The 23,112-nt window shown below is 34.9% G+C and overlaps 2 protein-coding genes across 3 annotated transcripts in view; one reads left to right on the top strand and one right to left on the bottom strand.

The window, feature by feature from the left end:
• Positions 1–123: 123 nt before the first annotated feature.
• On the bottom strand, positions 124–10,454 carry LOC125650271 (beta-1,4-glucuronyltransferase 1-like). 2 transcript variants are annotated; one of them, XM_048878420.2, is made up of 4 exons: positions 10,340–10,446; positions 4,102–4,279; positions 1,969–3,010; positions 124–702 (listed from the first exon to the last, which is right to left on the bottom strand). In XM_048878420.2, the coding sequence occupies exons 3-4, from the start codon at positions 2,959–2,961 to the stop codon at positions 511–513; spliced, it is 1,185 nt and encodes a 394-aa protein (XP_048734377.2). In that variant the 5' UTR covers positions 2,962–3,010; positions 4,102–4,279; positions 10,340–10,446; the 3' UTR covers positions 124–510. The 2 variants fall into 2 exon arrangements, with proteins under 2 accessions (XP_048734377.2, XP_048734378.2); XM_048878421.2 differs by lacking the exon at positions 4,102–4,279 and having other exon boundaries at positions 10,340–10,454.
• Positions 10,418–23,112, top strand: part of LOC125650269 (sushi domain-containing protein 4-like) — a 21,720-nt gene continuing 9,025 nt past the window's right edge. Inside the window, exons 1-5 of the mRNA XM_048878411.2 lie at positions 10,418–10,506; positions 13,124–13,212; positions 15,468–15,659; positions 16,073–16,273; positions 19,270–19,464. Coding sequence (XP_048734368.1) covers positions 13,125–13,212; positions 15,468–15,659; positions 16,073–16,273; positions 19,270–19,464 — 676 coding nt within the window. The 5' untranslated portion in view covers positions 10,418–10,506; position 13,124. The remainder of the gene's footprint in view (positions 10,507–13,123; positions 13,213–15,467; positions 15,660–16,072; positions 16,274–19,269; positions 19,465–23,112) is intronic.

Raw genomic sequence — 23,112 nt, 5'->3', positions numbered from 1 at the left:
TCACAGCATCTTTTGGTTTGGGGACTGGATCCCCTTTATTTGGGAAAATCATCATCATTTTTAGATAAATTGAGTTTACTGTCTTTTAAATCCAAATAAAGTTTAAGAATAACAAAACAACCATTTTAACGTTTATTTTTATTCTGTTCTTGACTATTTATAATTTTTTCCCTGCCATTTTACATTGTGCAATATATTTTCATTTTATAAATGTATTTGGGAAATTTTACTCATAAAATTGGGAACTTGGGTGACTTTTTGTCATTGGGAATGAGTCCAATATTCGGTCTAAGTTTGAGGGTAGTAATGGCCCTTATAAGGGACTGAAAATATAAAAATATAGCCTTTGCAGAGTTAACTATATAATGTAAATTACTGGTAGTATGATATTTTTATGTAAGACAAATCTACATTTGTAACAAATATCAATGTTTCCTGTAGTAACAATGATAAATGACCAATTTACATTAGTGAATAAGAAATACTTCAGTATTTCCTGAAATCATACATCTAGCAATGTCTTTGTGAATTTGGATATTTTGATTTAAGTTCTTCTTTAAAGATTTTGTAGAGAGCCCTGTTCTTTAGATGGTCTTTCTCTTTGTCCCAATAGAATCCACTTTTGTTCTTGTAACCTTTGTGAACTAGGAATGCATTGTTTAGCACAGAGAATTTGTATCCAGCGACATGCATCTCGCAGATCTGAAAAAATAAATATGAAGCACAATTAAAACACAGACAAAATCATCGAAGGCCCCTTTTAAGGTATTCAATTATGTATAATGAACATATTTCGTTTCTAATATATGAATGGTATGATTTTTATAATCATGGTACATCATTTTGAAGAGTTTAATTATCAAATCAAAATAACCCACCATAGGAATTTACAAAATTTTGACTTCTGCATTATTTATTTAACCTTGAATTTTACATTGAAGTCTATGGCAAGAGCATGTTTTATCAAAATGTTTGTAAAATAAATTATATTTTCATACAAATCTCTTGGTAAAAAAGTTATAAACTTTCACTTTCATCATTATTTAACAATGAACATTTACCGTATACATGTATCTTGATTTAAATTGTCCAAAATTGGTTGATCTCCTTTTGTTATATATGTAATCTCAATAATTAATGCTTTTGTGACCTTGACTTTTGATCAAACATCTCAAAATCTATTGAACAATAATAGAGGTATTTTTATTTTCCTTTTTGACCTTGATCTTGGACCTACTGTCCACAAAATCAACAGTTGTTTACTTAAAAACTGAACACAAAATTTGTTGATTAAAAATATTCACGCCATAAAGGCATTACACAGTGATAGCAATCAAATTTGAAAGAGAATAAATTTAACTCTTTGTGACCCAAAGTGACATTTGGACATCAAAACAGAATCTATGTGTCTTCCCCTTACCATTTTTTATATCCACAATGAATACAAGTATTTTAAAATTTTGTAAAAAAGTTATAAACAAAGGGCCCACAGGCCTTATCAGTCATCAGAGTTTTAGTTAAAAGTATCACTAGCCCCAAGTGCTATGAAATCTAATATAATTTTCCTGTTCAGCATATATCTACGCTAAATTCTAATATGCAGCAGCAGTATACGAAAAGATGCGTTCTTAAACACAAATGTCCCTGAAAATGTCCATACTGATGAAAGTCTGTGCATAATGTAATATATGTTATATTTTGGACCCGCCCTAGAGTCAGAACCCAGGAGTTGCGAAATTCATTATTTTGATACATTCTTTTCTGCTTTTCCTACATATGCATTTAATTTTTATACAGTATCTTTCAGATGATAAAGACAATAATTACTATGATGCATGACGAACAGAAACAGATCACAATCGTTCACCTGAGTTTCAGAATATACTCGGGTGACTTGATGAAATATGCCATGTCGTACACTGCTGATGTACATACATGTACTCATCTAGAGCCTAGGAAACTTCTTACCTGGCTGACTCTGTTAAAGCCGTATTGTTTAAATCGTTCATCATACAATGGTAAAGATGACTTTGATGCGATATAAAATGGTTCATATGGGTGTGTCCACTGCAGATCATAAGCCACATCCAGTGCTTCACTTTTCCCGAGGTGTTTCCACCGATCATAGTCCGTTATGTACTGGCACTTTTGGCACACATTTGCATAAAATGGCTGAATATTTTTATCTTGTAACAGCTCATCTTTAGTGGATGGAATATTGTAATTTTCACCAGTTTCAAAAACCGGCAATATGTATGCTGTCTGATTACTAGAAGTAATGGAAGATATTAAATTTCTCTGGAATGTACCAAATAGATTTGCGGAAGGCAACATGTCGATGTCCATTGCAAGAATGAAACGTGCTTCCACTGTTTTTAAAGCAAGGTTCCTGAGTACATTATGGGGGTATCTTAATTTGCCCCCTAATTCAAAGTTTTTGTTAGATGATTTTATTGTATCTTCCACATCACAGTTAACTTGATGATATGGAATATTAGTGATGTTGCACGATACAGGGAATACTAAATGGAAAATCACCTTCTGCTCAATCTCTTTGTAACACTCATATAATCTCTGACTGAGATGAAGTGCAAACTCAACATCTTGGCCGTGGGTGAATACTGAAACAGAGATAAGTCCCTCCCACCTCCTGCTCAGATGCAGCAGGTTTTGCAGATGATTGGAAGTGGTATGGGTCACTATAGCAAGGTCAGCTGGTGCATGCTGTTTCCCACTTCCAAATATATCTTGCACAATAAAGTAATATCCACTACTGTCGGTCCGATAAGCATTTCTAACCTCTGGACTTATTCTATACCTCGATGATGTACGGTGATGCCTCTCATTTTGGATGTCCTCTTGGTGCTGCATGAGGTAGACATGAAAGATCTGTAGCATAATCACTGATACTAAGAGGAATAGGATCACATTCGGTATACTGACCAAACATCTCGGTCTCATTATAGTTGGGACACGTAAACTTCATTCCAATAGCATCAAAACAGTCCGTCTGAAAAGTGGAGAAAAAGATATAAAATTGGAGTTTACTTAATTGCACAGTTAGAATACATTGTATATCTATAGGTTGTTGACTGAATATTGAAAAATATGCCTGCCCAAGATCATTGAGCAGTACAGTGGACTTTGCATGTGAGGTCTGCATGCTTTTGTGCAACAACCAAGGGTGGTCATATTCCTCTATATTCAGTTGATAACCTTTTTATTACATATCTTAGCAGATATTCTTCATAAAGAATATACCCCACTTTCACTCCTAGATATGTGTGAGCTCTTGATAACTACTCGAATATTACTGCTCATTACATTTTCATATACATCACATTATGAAGTGGAAAGAGAAAGGACTGCACAGTGTGAAATTCTGAGTAACAAATACTGTCAACAACAAAGTGTTCATTCATATGGTGATGTGGATTATGACTGCACAACATTCCCTGAAAACATGATTGATCTCCAGACATGGCAGCTGAAGAAACAGTGGCTAAATTTAATAAAAATCTGATCCTAAGATACGCTCACAAACGCTACAATATGATCATGCATAACCCCATAGGGGGTCGCGTCCGCATGACCTTTTGCTAGGAATATATTCACGAGAACTATCAGCCTGTCAGATTACGCCATACAATGATGGCTATTTAGGCATTTTCTGGCAGTTTGTAAACAAGTTGCAGTAATCTCTCTCCCACAAACAAACTAACAATTGCAGCCATTTTCCTTGAATTGTGAACACCGTCAATTTCATAGGCGATGCCCTGATTGGTTAACATCAAGTTCACATGAACCCTAGTTGTGTTATGTCAGATCTTCTTACGCAGACTATACGGTGCGGATCTGATTTTAAATTGAACAGTGGCTACACAGTGGTAAGGGTAGTTGTTTGACATGTTCGTCATTGTTTGATGGGATAGTGAATATTTCCTTCTGTTCAGTGGATGGTTGTTGGAGACATATGCTGTAATAAGATAGATTAATTTTCTCTTCTTAAGGACATTGCATTTGAATGTAATTTAAATTCATTCTACTTTTGATTTCAAGTTTGCATAATTTTGAGTTTACCATTGGGATATGCTACTTTACCTTTGATGGATTGTGCGTTGTTGAATTTTATGCACAGAGACCCCAGCCTCAGAAAGCATTGAGACTGCTATTTTTTGTAGTAAAATGGTTCGTTAGCTTCTCCTAGATTCCGGCACTGGCTGCAGCATTTTAAACTAAATTTTCGAGCAAGGTTTTCTCCATGGGTTTGGAGTAGTACCTAAATAAAATTGATAAGCTTTACACAATTGAAATAATTTTATGAAAATGTAGTTATAAATATTGGTAGTTCAAAAGTAATCGAAGAATACATTTATTTGATGGCTCCAGGTGCAATTACTGGGTCAATAACTCACATTTTCATGAGATTGAAACAGAAATTACACACCACACTGCACCATCTGCAATCTGGAGTCATGATGCGATACAATGGGGTGGTCTTTAATTAACAAATTCAATATTAAGTTCTTCAAAAGACCACGAGCCCATCCTGTCTGCAAATTCTAGAGATTTTTCTTAGGTAGTCCATAGTTTTGGAGTCTCTCTTATGAAATTCCAAGTAGGGGACACCAGAAGCATCGGTCATTTGAACAATATCTCCAAATTTAATTTTTCCTCTGTTCGTCCTGCCCACAAAGTGCAAGCAATTTTCCAAAATAATAAAAGACCCTGAATTGCAATGACTTGGAATTTTCCACTCCTATTTCACCAATATTTTATGAATTTCTCTTCCATCTGACAACACTGGTGATCAAGTCTTGTGACAAATCTTATGGAATTGTGCTCCTTTATTAGCTGACTTGTTTTTGTATTCTTATGAGGCAGAATTTATTCAAAAGCTTCTACATGAGAAAAAAATATCTTGCTATGGCCTTCAACTTGACATTTACCTATTAACAATATTTAGTTTCATTCATACATCCCATTGAACTCAAAATAAAAGACACCACAGAGTCCTCCATATCATCTGATTCATATTTGAATATTTCATCATACATAGATGTTAATAGCAAACCAACAACTCAGCTTTATGACAAACAAGATGACTTCAGCTTCTCCATTATCAACTTCATATTTATGTAGCATTACTCCATTATCACCGGACACAGTAGCTCAGTGGTAGAGATTCGCTTCGTAACCAGGAGGTTGTGAGTTTGAGACCCGCATAGGTAGTAAATGCCCCTTCACCAAAATCTCAGCATTTAGAGGTGAAAATCACAGGTCTTTCTGATATGACCATTAAAATAGAGGTCCCATGCCAGGGTATGCTATGGCTTAATACAAGTGAAAAATCCTCGACAGGAATGAAAAAAACCAACCATTATCACCTGCAGTTAGTGTTCATGTGCCGCTCAACAGATTCGATATGTGAAAGCATGTTGTTGCCTCTTAACTGATGCAATATGTGAAAGCATGTTCTGCGTATGACCAATTTCTAAACCAAGGCTACTGAAAAATAAGTTGATGTTTTTGGAATTTCAACATTCTCATTTAAAGTCAACATTTCACCAATTCTAAGGTTATTATAATGCTCTTGTTTACTAATACAACCTGTCATTAGGTTGAATGCTGTCTGATACATTTCATACCAATTGTTAGGCCTTTCTTTATGTACTGATTTAGACTATGGATTGCTCTGTTGACCTATTCATGATATACAGCTCGTTGTGGGTGTGATGTCGACAGGGGATGCTTACACCTCCCAGGCACCTGATCCTGCCTCTGGGGTTTTTCTGTTTGTCCTACTCTCAAGTATGTATTCTTTATAGGAGTTGTAAATGAGATTGGTCACTATTTAATATCTTCACTTTTTCATCTACAGGTACCATGAGCCTTCGCATCCATGTTATAATGCCTTGCATGTTGTGATACTCTTCATAACCTAACTGAAAGTTCTCATTGAAAAACCATAGAAAAGTTTTCACTGATAATTATTCAATTGTGATATCAAAAATGATTGTAAGCTAGACTATTCATTCTCGGAAAACTCTATTAAAAGTTTATCAGTTAACCTAGACAAATAAATGTATACCCTATACAAGAAATTTTAGCCTCCAACTCTTATTGCGAATCTTTATGATCTCTTCATTTTTCTCTGTTGAATGGAAGGAAGATTGTGACATAAGCTCCATTTCCTGGGTAAGATCTTATCATTATGCTATCATAATACACAATTTCCATATACATGTAGTTGTTTCCCTTTGTTGAACTCTTACGTACAGTAAGATGTGAAACATATTTTAATCCACACTCGGTGGTTACAAATGCTTATATTGTGTTCATATAAGTTCTGAAAGGATTATTACCAGCTGCTATATATACATACAACCGAACTGAGAGGAAACTAAAATTCAGTAAGTTTATGAGTATTTGAAAATAAAATAGCTCAAATGAAACTCAAAATTCACTGTCTTTCTTTATTAAAAGTATTGGTTTTAAATTTAAATAAACGGCAATTTCTTCTTGATATGGTCAGTTTAATCGACTATTATAAACAAAATACACACTTTAATAACATTTATTGTCATCTACATAACCAGTCTATAATGTTCGTGTACACCCTGTACCCACCCCAGTGTTTGACAGAATACTGAATGTACCCCAATCATTGAAGAGCTGATATCTCAGAAGTTGCATATTAAAACCTCCCTCTTCTATAAGTCATATAGGCCTACATAGTTTTGATACAATTTCATTTACACTAGAAAGAATGCAGGAATTAGGCCATATTGTCTTGTTTCACACAACAACACTTTCAACTCTTAAATTACGCATCGCATAATTTTATATTATAAAATGAAGAACTCCAATACTCAACACAATACTTATGAATCAATATACAAAACACTATTAATTTTAGCATAATTATTATGTCATACAAATAAACATACCATATCTTATAATATATTCAGTTATTTATTTGCTATTGTATATCACAAGAATTAATTACGCAGTGGCTACTGTATGTACATCACAAGACCTGGGCCCCCTGAATCTCTTGTCAGGTGCTCTACTAATTAACTGAGTTCAATGAAAGGTGAAGATAACCAACAGTGATCAATCTCATAACTCCTATAAGCAATATAAATAGAAAGCTGGGCAAAAACGGATCTCTGGATATACCAGGGGTGGGATCAGGTGCCTAGGAGTAAGCATCCCCTGTCGACCAGTCACACCCGGCGTGAGCCCTATATCTCAATCTAATTAAAATTAGATCTTCCATCTGTTCCCTGGTTTTCGATACGTGGCGATGTATCAAAAACAGGGGAGTGGACGGAAGATATAATTTTTAATTAGATTGTAACTGAGCTTATCTGGTCACCAGCGATCAAACCTGTCAGACCACCACAATCCTTCCATAAATGGCTTCACACCTTGAAGACATCAACCCAAGATCTTTATCCTCTGGCAAGCATTTTCACTTGTCAGTTCCAGAGGCTGGTCACAGCACCAAATGTAACCAGGAAGGGAGAAAATGTAACAGACCAGACCAGGATTCTAACCCTGGCCCCCTGAATCTCTAGACAGGTGCTCTACCAACTGAGCTATCTGGCCACTGATGATCAAACCCGTCTGACTGCCACATTCCCAATTGGCCAACCTAGGTGCATTCCACTATTCTTGATGCCAAAATTAATGCCCATATAACTTGCTGGAATTTCTATTTTCAAAAGTGCCGAAATGACCAGGTGCCAATTTGACAATTGAAATGAGCACCTAGGGGCTTGTCACAAATTATGTGCTTCATCAAAATTTGATTTCATCTATTCTATATCTAATATTTATATAGAATAGTGAGGTCGGGTCAATTTATGACAAGCCCCTTGATCTGACCAATCTTTAGGGGTTCCAGGTTAGAATCCTGGAGTTTTGTCCATAGCACATTTCTCCCTTCATATAAGTTTAATTATACCCAGAGTTCAGTAAAAGAGTTATTTATTTATTTGTGCATTTTGGCTTTTTCTAATATACAGATATAAACACGTTTGTATGTACAGTAGCCCAGGATTGTGTAGAAAATCTTTCAATAGCATTTCAATAACAAACTGTCATGGTACTCACTAGTAAAAAAAAGTTTAAGAATATATTAAAATTGCATATCAGTTCAGAGATTATAGTTAATATGAATTTAAGAAAATTATAAAGAAAATACTCTGTGAATTGTGATAAATACACTGAAACCTGGTACAATAATCAAAATAAATTAATTGATGGGAATTAAACCACGCACATATTTTAAACATATTAAGGAGCATTTTTTTTTTTGAAAATTATATTAATAAAATTAGAAAAAATTAAGAAAATTTGATATAAGAAGATCTATTTGTAAACATATGGATATCTGCTCATAAATGAATGATTGAAGTTGGTAGATATAATATTCTGGTATTACTAAGAATGAACCAATCTGTAACAAATGCAACTCTAGTTCATTAGGAGATGAGTCCAGGTCAACTCATTTTTTGATTAAATGAGTAAAGTTTGTTGATGAAAGAAATTCTTTTGATGATGTTATACTACACCTAATTCATAATCAACAAGAGTACCGCAAACGGCACAATATACGCCCGTCGTACAGTGAGCCTTTGACTAAATATCAGGGCAATATCTGTATCCGTAATGAAAAAAGCCTGGAAAACTGTATGACCTATATTTAGTCCAAAAGTAGGTCAAGGATGGACTAATCCAGCTGAAATGCAAACTGAACTTGTATTCCTCTGAGAGGAAGCCTTTGACTAAATATCAGGGCAATATCTGTATATGTAATGAAAAAAAGCTCGGAAAACTGTTTGACCTAATTTTTTTTAAAAAGTAGGTCAAGAATGGACCAGTCCAGCTGAAATGCAAACTGAACTTGTATTTCGCTGAGAGGAAGCCTTTGACTAATTATCAGGGCAACATCTTTATCCGTAAAGAAAAAAAGCCCGGAAAACTGTTTGACCTATTTTTAGCTCAGAAGTAGGTCATGAATGGACCAATCCAGTTGAAATGCAAACTGAACATGTATTCCTCCAAGATGAAGCCTTTGGCTAAATATCAGGGCAATATCTGTATCTTTAATGAAAAAAACCCCTGGAAAACTGTTTGACCTACTTTTAGTCCTAATGTAGGTCACGCATAGGCAGACCAATCCAGCTGAAATGCAAACTGAACTTGTATTCCTCTGAAAGGAACCTTATGTGTAAATTTCGGGGCAATATCTGTATCTGTAACGAAAAAAAGTCCGGAAAACTGTTTGACCTACTTATAGTCCTAATTAATGTAGGTCAAGGATGGACCAATCCACCTGAAATGCAAACTAACTCTTACAATTCTTGATGGAGATATTGTGACCAAATTTCAAAGTTGTACATTCATCCGTTACAGAAAAAAGTCCGGAAAACATGACCCAGATGGACGGACGCACGGACAGCGCCATAACATAATACGTACCGTCTAATGACGGGCGTATAAAAATTCATATAATACATATATACAACTGGAAAATTTATTTCAAACAATAGATCAATATGTAATTAAGGTAGCTCCACCCTCATGTGATTTATCAATATTAATTAATGGTTCAAAGTGTAAAAACTTTATTGATTTCCACTTAATATAGTGTAATTCAATTAATAATCAAAGAAATTGTGTATGTTGCCACCTTTTTTAAGATGTCAGTCATACAAAAACAGAAGAATATATATGTCAACATCAGAAAATCACACATTTTTTGTAATCTAATAAAAATATATAAAAACTTGTTAAAATCAAAAATTTTCAATGTCAACAGTTTAGAAAAACTGCCAATTTATTAATAAAGTAGGGGCCTATAAATTACAGCTGTACTTAGAAATCATTGTATGATTTCAGTAGAGGAAATACCAGCATAGGAGTTATTGCCCTTGAAAATATTTTTTTAATGATAAATAATTGATTATCTATGAATAATATAAACTTTTTCAATACCAATTGTATACCAGATTTTTTATTTCATTCAGTGAATAAAATCTCTGTGAAAGGTCTATTTGTATCATGCGCAAGTTTAATTTAATAAAGATTTTTGCAAAACCCAATACATCACACGAGGATCAATCAACCTTAACAATAGTGACACTGTTTTTCAAACTAGATCTATCTGTTAAGCCTATGCCATCATTTCTTTTTCTTTACTGATATGTATTTTCATGCTGCCCCTTGATTGGAAAATAAATAATGTTCTTATGCAAAGAGCGGAAGTACTCGTCTGCGTAGATCTACTTGAAAATGGAAATCTGTGATTCCACTTTATTACACTCACTATTGGACTGAAACACTGGAGAACTTCCTGGGTTTGTAAACGCATCTGTATTTAATTTTCAAAAAACTTAGAAAATGATGCAGCTTACCGGAAGTAAACAGACTGCCTGACAGTATTGTCATGCGTAGTACATGTATAGCAAACAAAACAGAGAAGGTGTTTTGATCGTGAGTATATTTTTTAAGGATTGATGTATTTAAATCTCAAAAATAGCTTGTTATGAAAACGTATTCTTCTTAGATTTTCCAATAATCCAAGGAAACCATCTAACTGTGTTCCCGATAGATAATCGCGAGAATATTTGTTTTCCTAAAGTCACAGAATTCTCTCTCTCTCTCTCTCTCTCTCTCTCTCTCAGTGAGGACGTCCTTACAATGTCTAAAAGAGAATACACACATCTATCTTGGGTAGTTAAAAGTTTAAATTCTACAAACGCTTGAAAAATAAATAACAATGGCAACTTGCGATTATATAATATTGTTTAACAGGTTGGGAACACTTCCCCTATACTGGCTATAGCGAGATATTCTCGCTAAAACGCGATTATCCCTCTAGCGAGAATAAATATATCCCGTTCAACCGAGAAAAACACCAGTGGAGTACATCTCTTCGTGATTCACTGAAAACAAGAAAAAGTGCTAAAATGTCTGATACATCTGTAAATATATTAATCAAAACAAAAACACTCACAATGTGTATTGGCTTTCAGACTGCTTCCCTCTTACGCAGCAACTTTGATATGCAATTTCATGACTATGTTGTCAATTTCGTAGAAACAATTCGCGTCATGTTGAATGCGTGTCGCACTTATTCAGCGTTGCACGGGATTTGCCATTATTTTCAATAAAGACGCCAAAACACCTGTATATGGTCATGTTTATTTCTCGCTAAAGAGGGATAATCGCGTTTTAGCGAGAATATCTCGCTATAGGGGAAGTGTTCCCAACCTGTTTAACAGGAAGGGAGAAAATGCAACGGATCAGGCCGGAATTCAAACCTGGGCCCCCTGAATCTCTTGTCAGGTGCTCTACCAACTGAGCTATCTGGCCACCGGTGATAAAACCCAGCTGACCGCTACATTCCTCCCTCCTTAAATGTCTTTGCCCTCAAAGACACAACCCAGATTCTTTTGCCCCTGGCATAATCTCGACTGAGATTCGGCTTGGCTGAATATTTGGACTGACGCCTTCACCGAATCTCGGCGCAGTCCTTCATAATTCATGTCTGGAAATTTACTCTCAGCTTCAGCCGGTTCCAGCAATTAATGTGCACTTAGGTGACACTGTTGTTCGCTTCAAATGTTCAACTAACTCTCTATCGCTATTAATTTTGCATTGCTTTCCGTTTAGGTATGAAAATCCCAAAATGAAAATAGTCACTAAATATTCCGTTCAAATGATGACTCCCATGGCACAATGTTTTATCTCCTGAAACTGAAGAGTTCCTATAGTCTGTATTATCTAGTTACTGATACATTTTATCTCCACATACTGTCTTGTCTTTCGCTAATTTAAAAAACAAACTATTGGAACTCTTCAATTTCGGGAGATAAAATATTGTGCCATGGAAGTCATCATTTGAATGGAAAACTTAGTGATAGTTTATCTTATGGAATTTACAGACATTATTTTATGAAGGACTGCTCCAAGATTCGGTGAAGGCGTCAGTCCAAATATATTCAGCCAAGCCGAATCTCAGTCGAGATTATGCCAGGGGCAAAAGAATCTGGGTTGTGTGTCTTTGAGGGCAAAGACATTTAAGGGAGGAATGTAGCGATCAGCCGAGATTACCCCTGGCAGAACTTTCACTTGCAAGTTCAGAGGTGGTCAATGGCACCAAATATAACAGTAAGGGAGAAAATGCAACTGTCCAGAACGGGATTCGAACCCAGGCCCCCTGAATCTCTAGTCAGGTGCTCTTCTAACTGAGCTATGTGGCCACCAGCGATTGAACCCGATTGACCACTACAATATTATCAGGATGTCGGTTTGAGGATTCAAGGGGTTTTGATTCCAAAAATGTATTATAAAACTGGATGGAAAAAAGGAATCAATAGTTCTCAAAACACACCATAGATCTAGTGAAGATCATGTAAAATAGGATGTAAATTTTGTGATATTTTCAGCTTTTTGGGGGGCGTCTTGACAGTGCTGGTGGGAGTTGGGTGGGGGAATGTACCATTTGCACACTGTGCCACACACACCCTCTGACATAAAACGATTCAAACCTAGGTCTTAACAAAAAGAATTCTGATTACTATAAAACATTACTGTAAGGTTGATCAGATAATTTGAGATTTTGTGAAGCAATTGCAAAGTTAACGCTACATTAACTTGAGAGAATAATAATATAATGCAAATTTAATGAAACATATTCAAGGAATGTGATATATAGTTTAGGTTTAATAATATCTTGGCAACAGTTTGTAAAATCAGTAAGTTTAAATGTTTGGGATGACATACTTGAAGTTGAACTTTTTAAATGTTAAGGAGATACCTGTGAAATGCTAAAAAAGATTCTTGTTGGTTAAAATTTCAAATTCACTTTATATTATGTCTTAGAGTCTAAAGCAGCAGTTTGATAATGCATGAATTTAGCATATAAGTCTTGATATTTTTTTAAACAGATTTAAACATTACAGCATGATTAATTCTTTTGTGAAGTCCAGCAATTAGTCTATTAAGAGATGAAAGGGATGTTTGTGGTGTGATTTAAGAGCCAACGTCCTTAAACGTTACATATATATGTGACTCATTTATTGACATCTAGTTTTTCTTTTTTCAGGATGATGAAAGAAAGTTACCTCGGGTTCCTTGTGGTATTTGTTGCATCTGTTTACCATGAATGTACAGCAAAGAAACAACAAATTAAAGGTAAGGGTCATTGAATATGCCAGTTTCGAGATTAGAGCTCTTCTGTGTAGGAGGTGCATTTAGTGGAACTTTAAATGTCTAAGTGGGACAGAGTGGACCTACAGTCAGTGAGGAAGATAATAAAATGTATTAAAAGCAGCTTCACTTTAAATATGTAAATGTAGGAAATACAAAATACTATCGAAAGAAATGTTTTACTAAAAAGTGAAATCATAAAAACAATGTCATATTTGCAAGTGATATCCTGGATATGATACGTACGACCATAAAAATAACGTGATAAAATAAGAATTTCAATGTATTTATGAACTCCCTGAATACTTATCATTTAGTTAGTTTGTGTAATAGTCGAATTCAGGTGATGAAACTGCATATGAGAAATCTACTGAGCACATTCACTTATGCAGTCATGAATATTTGTCCCATTCCTGCATGTAAACTAATTATTTCGTGCCTTACTATGCAGGAGAGTTCTCCAAAGGGAAATAACTCAGATGTGTCTCAAAAGCAGAATATTATTTGATTTTTAGGTATTCAGAACTTTCACAGGACTTTACCATCAATTTCAAATACATTTTACATAACTCAATTCTTATTAGCTCCCTAATACCTGTATACTTAGTTTTTGAGCCCGGATTTATCGAAAACTATTTATGTAAAATTTCTTACCTAAGTTTAAGATTTTACTCAAATTTCTTTTAAAAATCTCAAATCTGATAAAACTTACATTTGAATTTCTGGGGGGAAAATCATAGATAGTCAATATTTTTACTCAACTCGAGAAAAAGCTAGTTACCTCCATAAAAGACTTTTAAAAGTCTAATCTCATATATGGTGGTCACCAACAGACAACAGTGTCATAGACGTCGACGGAGACAGAGAGTTGCACACAACAGGCTCATTGATTGCGAGAATCCCTTAGAAATACTGCCTGAATCTGAGATTTTTAAAAGATACAGTTTTCAGCCAGATACAAATGTATTCATTGTCAATTTATCGTGCTCCTTACTTGAAAGAGAAATGAAGGACTATATCTGACATCAAACACTGCCATTGGTCCCTTAGATGATTTCCAGTTTACTTTATTTTGATGACAAATGTATACATGCAACAGAATTAAGGGGAAATACTTGCTAAATGCGAGTTTAGCATTGAAAAAAAAGACACATATATACACCACCTTGTCTCTGGCAGTATAGACACATGTATACATGACGCTGCCTCTGACAGTATAGACACATACCAGGTATATACACTACCTTGCCTCTCACAGTATTGACACATATATACACTACCTTGCCTCTCACAGTATTGACACATATATACACTACCTTGCCTCTCACAGTATTGACACATATGTACACTAAACTGCTACTGGAACTGTTTTCATGCACGGACTGTTTCCAAAATTTATTAAGCTCTTACAATAATCAAAACCTGTCTTATATGAAAATCTGATCAAATCCAAGAAATAGGCACACATACAAATAAATAGAGACCAAAAAACATTACTTCCTTGGTGACGGTAACGAAAAAGTAGTACATATACTGATGAAATGTATACTTAGATCACAATGAAATTGAATATTAATACTAGGTACCGGGTATCAAATTTTCTTTTTATACCCCCCGCAACAAGTTGTGGGGGGGTATACTGGAATCAGGTTGTCCGTCCGTCTGTAGACGCAATGGTTTCTGGGCTCTAAAGCATTATCCTTTTCACCTACCGTCACCATATCATATATATGGACTACCCATGGAATGAAGATGTTCCCTATCGATTTTCGGGTCAAAAGGTCAAAGGTCAAGCGCACTGGACATCGAAGTAGCAATATGGTTTCCGGGCTCTAAAGCGTTATCCTTTCCACCTACAGTCACCATATCATACATATGGACTACCCATGGGATGAAGATGTTCCCTATCGATTTTGGGGTCAAAAGGTCAAAGGTCATGCGCACTGGACATCGAAGTAGCAATATGGTTCGGTTTGTCATGCCATTTGTTTTTTACATTCAGAAAAGAGGTAGTTTATACCTATTACCAACACCCTTTGGGAGATTGGGTAAGCGGGGGGTATTCTTAGTGAGCATTGCTCACAGTACCTCTTGTTTACACTGGTCTGATAAAACTTTCTTTTTTTTCTGATTTTTTGTCAGTTGCTTTTCAGTTACGACTGTGCCCAGACATGATTGATTTTCCCTAAGGGCAGCACTTCATGATGTTATTCATCATTATGTTTTGCATTTTGTTTTAGAATACCACACAGTGAACAGTTGTGGAGAATTTCCTAACATTGCAAATGGGCAAGTTAAGTACAGTGGAATTTATGCTACTATTGACTGTGATAAAGGCTTTCATCTGAAAGGGGATGGAACATTCAAATGTGACCATCGATCAGGCAATCATTGGAGTCCATCCACGAGACCCCAGTGTCTGCCTGTAAAAGGTATGTGTTGTTTTACTTTGCCAGGAAAAGGTTTTGTCTTGCAGGCTGTTATTCATTTACATGTATATTGGAAGTTTTGATGTTTTGCATATTCTGAGAAATATGTGTTCTACTGTTATAAGCAGGAGAATCCTTCCTCATTGAATTTTTATACCTTAACCGGTGTACATTGTCACAAGGGGTCTGAATAATCTATTATATGTATGCAAAAATTATCCTAAGGAGAAGTAATTTTATAAAAAAGCACACAAAACACAGCTATGGTTTGGAATCACTACACTTGTATTTTGACAAATATTTTAAAAAATCTGAAAGTCACTTGCCATCTAAAATGTATAATTTAGCTTTCCTCATATATTTTATAAGTCCATGTAATTTTCAGATCCGATCTATAAAGACAATTCTTGTTACAGGTTCCTGTCCCGTACCATCATTTAATCACGGAATAATAGACAGACAAAAAGAGGACGAAGTAGGAGTTCTATATTGTGCAGATGGATATTTCATAAAGTGGAAGGACGGAACATTTAGAACTTCCCTTCCGGTGGATTGTTATAATGATAAATGGTATTTCAGAACAACTCATCGTGAGCAAGCAAGAGATTGTGAAAAAGGTAATATTTCAAAGGCTTCTAGAAATATGCCTTGTTTTTTATTATTTCATACATGGTTTAGCACCTAAATGGTTGCTATTAGGAAAAAAATGAGTAAATTATTGCTATGAAATTTGTACGGCTGTCACTTGAAATCAATGGACACTGTGGTAAATATTTTCTTTCGAAGACTTGTGAAAATGGTAATAATAATCCAGTTATTTTAGTTTTAATAGCTAATTAGACTGTAATCCATTACTTCTAAAAACCTGTATTAAAAGGAATAAGATAAATATTGTCATTTCTATTCTAGAATGAAAGGGGAAAATGACAAATTTATTTTCATTACGGTGAACTTGTATCTAATCATGTAACAAAGTTATATGAATACGTCAAACTTTTGCCTCCTTATCATGAAAGTGGAAAGTATTTAGGAAAACGGCGAATCTCTCGACATTGTTCTTTGCATCAATAGATGCCTGTGACGTTTCCTTAGTGACATATCTATTTGCGTGAAAAATTCTCGAGAGGGACATTAAACAATATACAATCAATCAAATCCATAGTGCAACAGCTTACAAAAATTAGGGCTGGCCCTGTTAGCATTTTAAAGATACATTATGACATTGACTGACCTTGGTGAAATCTACACGTAAAATTCCCATAAGGAATCGTTGCACCATACATTACGAAATACCTGCATCATAGTAACATTATGGCATGGTGAATATTTACGTACTTTGTTGCATCATGACCCTACATTACCTGTGGAAAAAAATCACAAGGGACACGTAAATATAATCAGTGACTAGAATTATTGTACAATCATATCTTTTTTCAGTAATTACACTAATACACCTAATTCTTAGAAAAATCCCTTAACTGGCACTCAATTACAATCAAATACATATATAGAAAAGTTTCTATCTATTCATTATATTGATGCTATGAATTTTACTTTTTATCTGTTTATTAAAGTTGTTACCACTTATTTCAGTTAAGTTTTCACTTATACATGTATTTATTTTATTTTTCAAAATGATATTTAAGCATATGCATAATTGTGCACACATAGCTACACCCCTGACTGTCATTACATAAATTTCATAAAAAGGGGACTGTTGGGCACCAGGATGGTAAAGTAGATGAAACATGTAAGTTGCTCATTAGAGGCATACTTCCAATTTAATCTGTGGTACAGTATGGTACAGTGGATCAAAATTGCCACGAGTCGTGCATGCATTTTGTAAATTTAGTATATTAGGTGCTGTACTTGGATGGTCATATGTGACGTTTCTGTCATTTTTTTTCAAACCGATTTTTATCTCCTTGATATGAAGAGTTCTTGTATGACTTATAAAATAGGTTTAAATTTCATATTGTACATGTAGTAATATTACTACTGGGGTATACTTCATATATATCTACCTGATTAGCTCAGTGGTTAGATCATCTATCTAGTAATACAAGGGTTCAGGGGTTGATCTCTGATTGGTCCAAAGAACCAAGGATTTTTCCCCCATCTTCACTTCAATAAATTAGTAATGTCCATATAGATAACTTTCTGTAATACATGTATATAAGAGTTGATTTTACATTACTTGCCACAACCAATAACTATCAAATTATGCTAACTCTAAAACAGACCCGGTAATATACACAAGTTTTTAGCCAAAGGCTCAAAATAGCTTTTCTGATCAAATTTTGTCTTCTTTTTTTCTTCACATTTTCATCTTCTTCTCCAGAACTGATGGGCCAATTTCAAACAAACTTGGCAAAAAATCATAATAGGGTAAAGAAGGTTCAAGTTTGTTCAACTGAAGGATCATGCCTCCTTTGAAGGGGAGATAATCAAGAAAAGGGAAAAGAAGGGTGGGGTCATATAATTTTTTTCTCAAGAACCACTGGGCCAGAAAAGTTGAAATTTACATGAAAACCTTCTTACATAATGTAGGTTCAAGTTTGTTAAAATCATAGCCCCCAAGGGTAGGGTGGGAGACCAAAGTTTTACACAGGGATAAATGGGGAAAATTTTCTTCTCAAGAACAGCAGAGCTATGACATATTTTAAATATGCAAGCATCCCCATGGAGTGCAGATTCAAGTTTGTTCACATTGTGACCCCTGGGGATAGGATGGGGCCACAACAGAGGATCAAAAATTTACATGGGAATATGTTGGGAAACATTTTTAGAAATCTTCTGATCAACATCATGGCCATGATTCATCATAATGTCTCCCCTCTTCCAACAGGTGACATATTGTTTTTGTACTTTTTGTCTGTCGGTCTATCTCTCACAAAATCTTGTGAACACTTCTCCTCCTATATGGCTTATCGGATAGACTTGAAACTTTGTACTTCATTGCCATTTGCAGAAGTACATATTGTTGGCATTGGAGGATCCAATTATTTTCCTAAAAGTTATTATGGATTTAAGAGGGGTGGAGGATGTAAAATGGCTTGTGAACTTTTCTCCTACTATATGGCCTATCAGATTGATTTGAAACTTTGTACAATGCTTCATTGCCATTTGTAGATGTACATATTATCGGGACAGGAGGATGCAATTATTTTCCTAAAAGTTATAGTGAATCTAAGAGGGGTGGAGGATGTTAAAATAACTTATGTGTGAACACTTCTCCTACCCGGTATATGGCTTATCGAGTAGATTTGAAACTTTGTACAATGCTTCATTGCCATTTGTAGATGTGCATATTGTTGGGACGGGAAGATTTAATTATTTTCCTAAAAGTTATAGTGGATCGAAGAGGGGTTGAGGCTGTAAAATATTTTGTGAACAACTCTCTGCCTATATGACTTATCTGATCGATTTGAAACTTTGTACAATGCTTCACTGCCATATTGTGGGGACAGGAGTATACAATTAAAATTACAGCCACTTGTAAATAATTGTGAGCTGATAAAGTAGCGAGTTTCAAACCCTGCAAGTATGTAAAAGGACTATGTTTTATACAATATTGCAACACAAGGATTTTTGCTTTCTTTTTTTCCATCAGTACCAGAGGTGAGATGTGAAGAGCCACCAACTATATCCCATGCCAAATTGGACAGATTTTATGGCACACCACCGTATTTATTTGAGGGCATGAAGGTCCACTGTATGGATGGGTACAAGTTAATAGGAGAATCTACAGTGGTATGCCAGGAAACCGGTGTCTGGTCTGAACTTCCAATTTGTGTACAGAAAGCAGGTAATAAAGCATTTCTATTGAATATTTTTGGTACATAGCATACAGGTGTGTGACATATAGACATCTACTGAAGTCATAGCTGTGTTTGTAGCACATGTAATAGAAATTGTTGTTATCAATGTCTCCATATCATATGATGAAAAGTTGTTTACGTGGCTGAATGACCCGCTTGACTATGAATACTTAGGTAAAAACCATTTAGTGATATTTTTAAGTTGCCTGTTATGCACCACTTTAAAAATGAAAATCAGGACATGGGCCTGTAGTTCGAAAAAATGTTATGACCTGATTTTCAAGTCATGCTCTTATAAATGTACAGGTTGGTAAGGGTCTGATTGGTAAGAATGTTCCTAAAAACCACACGTCTAATACCCAAGAGTTAAGTATATACTGAATAGCAGGTTAATATCGCGGTCGGAAAAAATCACAATTTTTCATTTAGCAACAATTCGCGGAAAAACAAATCTTAATAGCCTTCAATTTATTTCTTATCAATATGAAAGATTAATTCACTGAATGATTAATTCGCGTAAATTTTGTTTCAGCAAAATAACGAAAATTAACTACGCGAGTTAATTTCCTGCTATACAGTATATGATTAGCAGTATATTAAACTCTATGAGAAGATATGCTTTGATATTCTACCTGAAGCAATAGTCTGCATGTAAACGAATTCTTTTTGCCGACATGTTTTGTGAAGAAGAGATACATTTGTATTACATTTTCACAATGCTGTTAATTTATGGAGATGTTATGTACTACTATGAATTGTGAAGAAATACTGTATACGTAGTATATAATAGTGAAATTTCTTACCAGTAGTAGGGGTTCAGGCTCTAGGGCAAAGCTAGATAGCTAAAAAAAAAGTGAGGATACATTTTATCTACTGTATATACTCACCTATAAGTCGTTTTTTTTTTTGTTATTTCAGAGGGATTTGCTATTAACCCGCTTATAAGTTGGTACAACTTTTTGCCAGAATTGGTTGACAATTTCAAATCAATGCTGTAATGATTTTACCTCAGTTTTAAATAATATTTTGAAAAATGACGCTGATATTAATCTTTTTTTCTCAACAAATCAATTTCATATCTAAGCTCTTAGTTAGCTTTAATGTATATTTTACGTTCCCTCGAAATATGTTCTAAGCAAAGTTTACTGTATAAATATAAAGTTTGTCCAAGGTTGGACTTGATAGGAAAACTGTGAAAAATAGCCATTTTATGCTGAAGTATTAAAAATGGTGGCAAAACATTTTGTTTATATCATAATTTGGTTTTGCATCATTTTGATCAAATAGAGAATAACAACTGAAATGCATCTTGCACAAAGTACACTATAGGATTGACTGTATAATTTTTTTTGTTCATTGAGAAATGAATCTAAAATGAATCTAAAAACCGCATAGCAAACTTTATGAAAAACTTTATGAAAGGCTTTCATAAAGAAGTTTGCGATGCGGTTTTTAGATTCATTTCTCATTTCTCATGAGCAAAAAAATGTACTGTCAATGCTTATAATTCAATTTTAAACACAAATAATGTATATTTAAGCTAAATTTATTGTAAATAACAAGAATCAACAAGAAACAAACAAGTACATGTAATTAACACGTGGAGTGATTTTATTTAGGACTTGTTGATTTCAACACGTTGATTACTCTAGCTCTGGATGGACATTAACATTGATCGAACAATTGTGAAAATCAAAATTGTTGATAAATGATTTGGATGATAATTTTGTATTTTGTTCTTTGAACATTGATTGCTGAAGCAGGTATGTGCTCTGGTTGTCCGGAACACAGCTGGGCCCTGCACCGCCATCGCTCGCTGACGCCAAGTTGGACAATGTTTTGCTGATTGCGATTTTTTGGTTGCCTGTGCATTTTCTGGCATAACTACGGATAGATCCTTCGTTTCTATGCCCGCTCATGAACATGATATGACGGAGTTCTACCCCTGCGTTGCTAAGTGCCTGTATGCTTGTAGCTCTGAGGCAGTGTGTGGTCGTGTACCTTTGTTTACATTTTGCATTCCTAGATATGTTGCACATAAATTTTGAAAACTGTTATTTTTTCACTGTTTTTTTTTAAATACCAGATATTCATTGAGATTATTAATCGCTTCTTTTGTGCAGTGATTGAACAAAGCATTTGCGTTCAGGTCTGTTTTGCTAATGAGAAGTTTTAATGATGCGACTGGACATTTTTCGGTGTTAGTGGCATGCATTCTCTTATCATGATTTGCTTCTTCATTTGTTAACCCTCTTTGAATCGTTTTTTGTTTGGTTTCATGGGACAGGACAGCATATTCGCGTTCATGTTCATCTTTAAGAAATTCAAATGAATTTGGTTTCAGCTGTTCTTGAAACTCGAGGCAGCGAGTAACAAAGTGTATTGCTACATCGTACCAAACGCGATACCGCAGGATTGTTTTTATACGCCCGTCGAAGACGGGACGTATTATGGTATGGCGTCGTCCGTCTGTCTGTCTGTCTGTCCGGACCTTGTGGGCAGGATACAGACTGAACCATAAGCCCTAGGGCTTTACAACTTGGTACATTTGATCACCATGATGAGAGGAAGATGCCTATTGTTTTTCAAGGTGAGAGGTCAAAGGTCAAGGTCGTAGTATCACTTATTAGGAAAACCTTGTGGGCAGGATACAAACCGAACCGTAAGCTCCAGGATATTATAACTTGGTAAATTTGATCATCATGATGAGAGGAAGGTGCTTATTGTTTTTCAAGGTCAAAGGTCAAGGTCGTAGTATCACTTATTAGGAAAACTTTGTGGGCAGGATACAAACCAAACCGTAAGCTCCAGGATATTATAACTTGGTATATTTGATCACCATGATGAGAGGAAGATGCCTATTGTTTTTCAAGGTCAAAAGTCAAGGTCGTAGTATCACTTTTTAGGAAAACCTTGTGGGCAGGATACAAACCGAACCGTAAGCTCCAGGATATTATAACTTGGTATATTTGATCATCATGATGAGAGGAAGGTGCCTATTTTTTGTGAAGGTCAAAGGTCAAGGTCGTAGTATCACTTATAAGGAAAACCTTGTGGGCAGGATACAAACCGAACCGTAAGCTCCTGGATATTATAACTTGGTATTTTTGATCACCATGATAATGAATTAGCTCACAGAGACCAGTGCTAACTTCACTAAAATATGTATCCCACTAAAATATGTTTTCCTTGAGCAAAATCTACGGGCGTATTATGCCTCGTTGGCGTTGCTCTTGTTGGAGTTATCGTTCTTGATATAAATTTCATTATCTAGATTAGATTTGCCTTTAATTAGATGATTTAAGAAAATAGATTAAACAAATTTACTCAGTAAATAAAATTATAAAATAATCATTATAATTTAATTTGTTAAAATGTCAAATTTGTTTAGTTTTTGACAAAAAAATAAAAAAAACTACTAAGGCTAATGCAAATTTTATACACTACTCATTCATCTGTTTTGTTTTTGTACGGTATATATATTACTCGATAACATAAGATATGTGAAGTTTAGCATTTGGGTTAGTGGTGCCCATGTGTGGAAAGAAGTTTGGATATTAAACATTCATCGGAAAATGAATAAAATATTTGTCTATAATGAGAGATGGGGGTAAAGCAATGAATGGAAGGAAAAT

The sequence above is a fragment of the Ostrea edulis genome, chromosome 5 (genome assembly GCF_947568905.1).
Source record: "Ostrea edulis chromosome 5, xbOstEdul1.1, whole genome shotgun sequence".
In the NCBI taxonomy this organism is placed as follows: Eukaryota; Metazoa; Mollusca; class Bivalvia; order Ostreida; family Ostreidae; genus Ostrea; species Ostrea edulis.
Note: the sequence above shows the minus strand (reverse complement) of the source record. Positions and strands in the feature narration are given on the sequence as shown.

Coding starts and splice junctions, on each gene's coding strand:
- LOC125650271 (XM_048878421.2), bottom strand. CDS start 2,961: ATGAGACCGAGATGTTTGGTCAGTATACCGAATGTGATCCTATTCCTC. Junction 703..1,968: donor GCTTTAACAGAGTCAGCCAG/GTAAGAAGTTTC, acceptor TTATTTTTTCAG/ATCTGCGAGATGCATGTCGC.